Source organism: Montipora capricornis, chromosome 2 (genome assembly GCF_036669925.1).
Source record: "Montipora capricornis isolate CH-2021 chromosome 2, ASM3666992v2, whole genome shotgun sequence".
In the NCBI taxonomy this organism is placed as follows: domain Eukaryota; kingdom Metazoa; phylum Cnidaria; class Anthozoa; order Scleractinia; family Acroporidae; genus Montipora; species Montipora capricornis.
Genome location: NC_090884.1, coordinates 26,599,787 through 26,602,286, shown reverse-complemented (window position 1 = coordinate 26,602,286; position 2,500 = coordinate 26,599,787). Strand labels below are relative to the sequence as shown.

The 2,500-nt window shown below is 35.1% G+C and overlaps 1 protein-coding gene across 1 annotated transcript in view; it reads right to left on the bottom strand.

The window, feature by feature from the left end:
- LOC138039189 (tetraspanin-3-like) overlaps positions 1–2,500 on the bottom strand; it is a 29,286-nt gene that overhangs the window by 11,848 nt on the left and 14,938 nt on the right. Inside the window, exon 4 of the mRNA XM_068885379.1 lies at positions 1,898–1,999. Coding sequence (XP_068741480.1) covers positions 1,898–1,999 — 102 coding nt within the window. The remainder of the gene's footprint in view (positions 1–1,897; positions 2,000–2,500) is intronic.

Here is a 2,500-nt window from a genome sequence, read left to right as displayed (position 1 = left end):
CTTTTTCTGCCCAAATTAAGTACGAGATGAGAGTTTTGACTTTGGTGCGTGATGTTTCCTTCAATTCTTAACATATCAAAAATTCCTCACACCGTTTTGGAGTGCATTCATCTGTGACTAAGATGCAACAAAGTGCGGTTGTTTTTGCAATAAAATGAAGGGGCAGGAGCTTCTGCAGCAGACTTGGTCATTCTAAAAGGCAATATTAAATATCAAACAATAAAACTTTATTCCAATAATTTAATCTATTAGCTTTAAAGGGAAAGTATGGTCTAGAAAAAGTTTCTCTAAATTATGAAAACTTTTCCCCAGGAACTGTAAAATAATTGCCGTTTTGTCCAGTTCCCTGTTAAAATGTGACAAGAGCACTTTGAAGTTACCTCTTTCATGACTTGGAGAGCGCCACCTTGGACATGACATGTTCGACCTTACTAAATTCTTCGTTCTGCAATCACTTTCTCAATGTTGTGTGACCCAAGTTTTAGTATCCCGAACTATCCTCTTAGAGCTAATTTCCCTGAGACCAAGACTTAACAAGATACAATTTAAGGAGTAAATCTCCCACAATGCCTGCCATTAACACGGACCATTTTAAGAATACACTTTTTAACAGAATTGTCCTTTAGTATAATGTAGCTTTGTAAATAGTGTACACTTTGCATTTGACTTTTTGTAAATAGCCCACTATTATAATAATTATTATATTTTAATGTAACATAAGATATGTCATTTTATCTTTTGAACAATAAAGACACTATTTCTTTATTTATTTATTTATTCATTTATAAATTTATTTATTTATTTAAAGTACTGAAACGATTTAATCTTACCATTTGATGGAAATATATAAATCGATGGTTTGTTTTGAAGTTGTAACAGGGATCTCTTAGAATTAAGAAAGCCATGCAGGAATGGCACTTAAATTTTTCATTTTGGGTCCTGGGACCCATGTCTTGCCAAATTGGGGTCCCTAGTATTTTTGGTGGGTTCCGTGCAGTTTTCTTTGTTTGTCAAGGGGTTTAGTTCTTTGAGCAGGTGTCCTGCGTCCCGGGACGCACTAAGATTTTCAAAATGCATTTAATGGATATTTTTTGCATAAAAATGCAAAATCTCTGCGTTAACACGATCCCTGCCATGGTTGACAGATTAAACTTGGATTTCCATGCATTTATTTCACAGCAATGAGCGCGGGATAGCACTGCAAGCTCTCTTTCGCTTTGTAAAATTCCTGCATATAACTCACATATAAAACCCTGTTTAACAACCACGAAGTAAATCTGTTCAGAGGTGGAGCCAATATCAATACAGTTTAGCCTCTGGATTAAGATTCAAGTCTACAAAGCACTGCTCTCCTCGTCAGTGTTTTCTTCTTTACATCAAGTACATTTAGTCATCTGGAGAAATCCTTGACTATTGCTATGTCATAGCCTCGTTTGCATACACAAAAACAAAGATGGTGGATTTAAATTTAAATTTGCCTATTCTTGAAGCGTTATTGTTGGCTATTTAAACACATTAATTTTTTAATTAGTCCAAATGACACCTGTCAAGTATGACAATACAGGTAAAGAACTTTCGATTCGGAGAAACTTTTTCTAGACCATCTTTCCCTTTAATATGATATATAGTTTGACCCTATACAAAAAATAGTGGCGGGACAATTATTTTTATTTTTCCGCAGATGCGTCACTTTCCTTTACCGAGACCTTAAACTGAAAACAAAAAGAGAAATTTTGAATATACATGTACAGTACTTCAGATTTCAACTAGAGCTACAAAGAGAGACAGGATCAATCAGTGAATGTACAGCCATAACTGAGATGGCATGAATGAAGCTGCTGTAAATGTTTCTGATCCTAATAAAATTTAATGCTGTTATTATTTAATTAATACTAACATTCTTTTGAAGATCATCCACAGCCTTATCCAAGCTTGTGTCTTCATCTGGAGAGTACCTTCTTATTGCATCAGTAAAACCTTTATTGACAAAATTCTCCGTCTATAAAAGGAAAGGAAAATCCACAAAAAACTCAGACTTAACAGGCAATGCTATACAATTTGTAGCATTGAACAGTACTTAGTTGTCTAAAATCAATAGTGAAATTAAATTTAATGTTTCATCAAACAAAAAATGATGAGTTACAGAGGGACAGCTTAACAGTCAAACATGCATGCATGCATGCATGTTCAAACATGTGGATTATTGCAGAAAACGCATACTATTTGTCATTTTTCGAGATCTTTGCATTGTTTGCGGATGACGTTGTTTTCAATGCCAGTTGCTTATAAGGTTTTCGACAGAGTGGCTGGCGGACTGGCTCGCATTTCGCCTCGATTTCACGTGGTAAAGCAGTAGCCATATAGTGATCACAGGCATCTCGCCACGCGAAAAGTGCTGGTTCTATGTGTGTTCGGGTATTTTTTCTTTGCTGTTTTATTTCTTTTAATTTTGCTAGGGTGAGTGACTTTGTCTCGATTAAATTTGTTCAAATTATCTCCA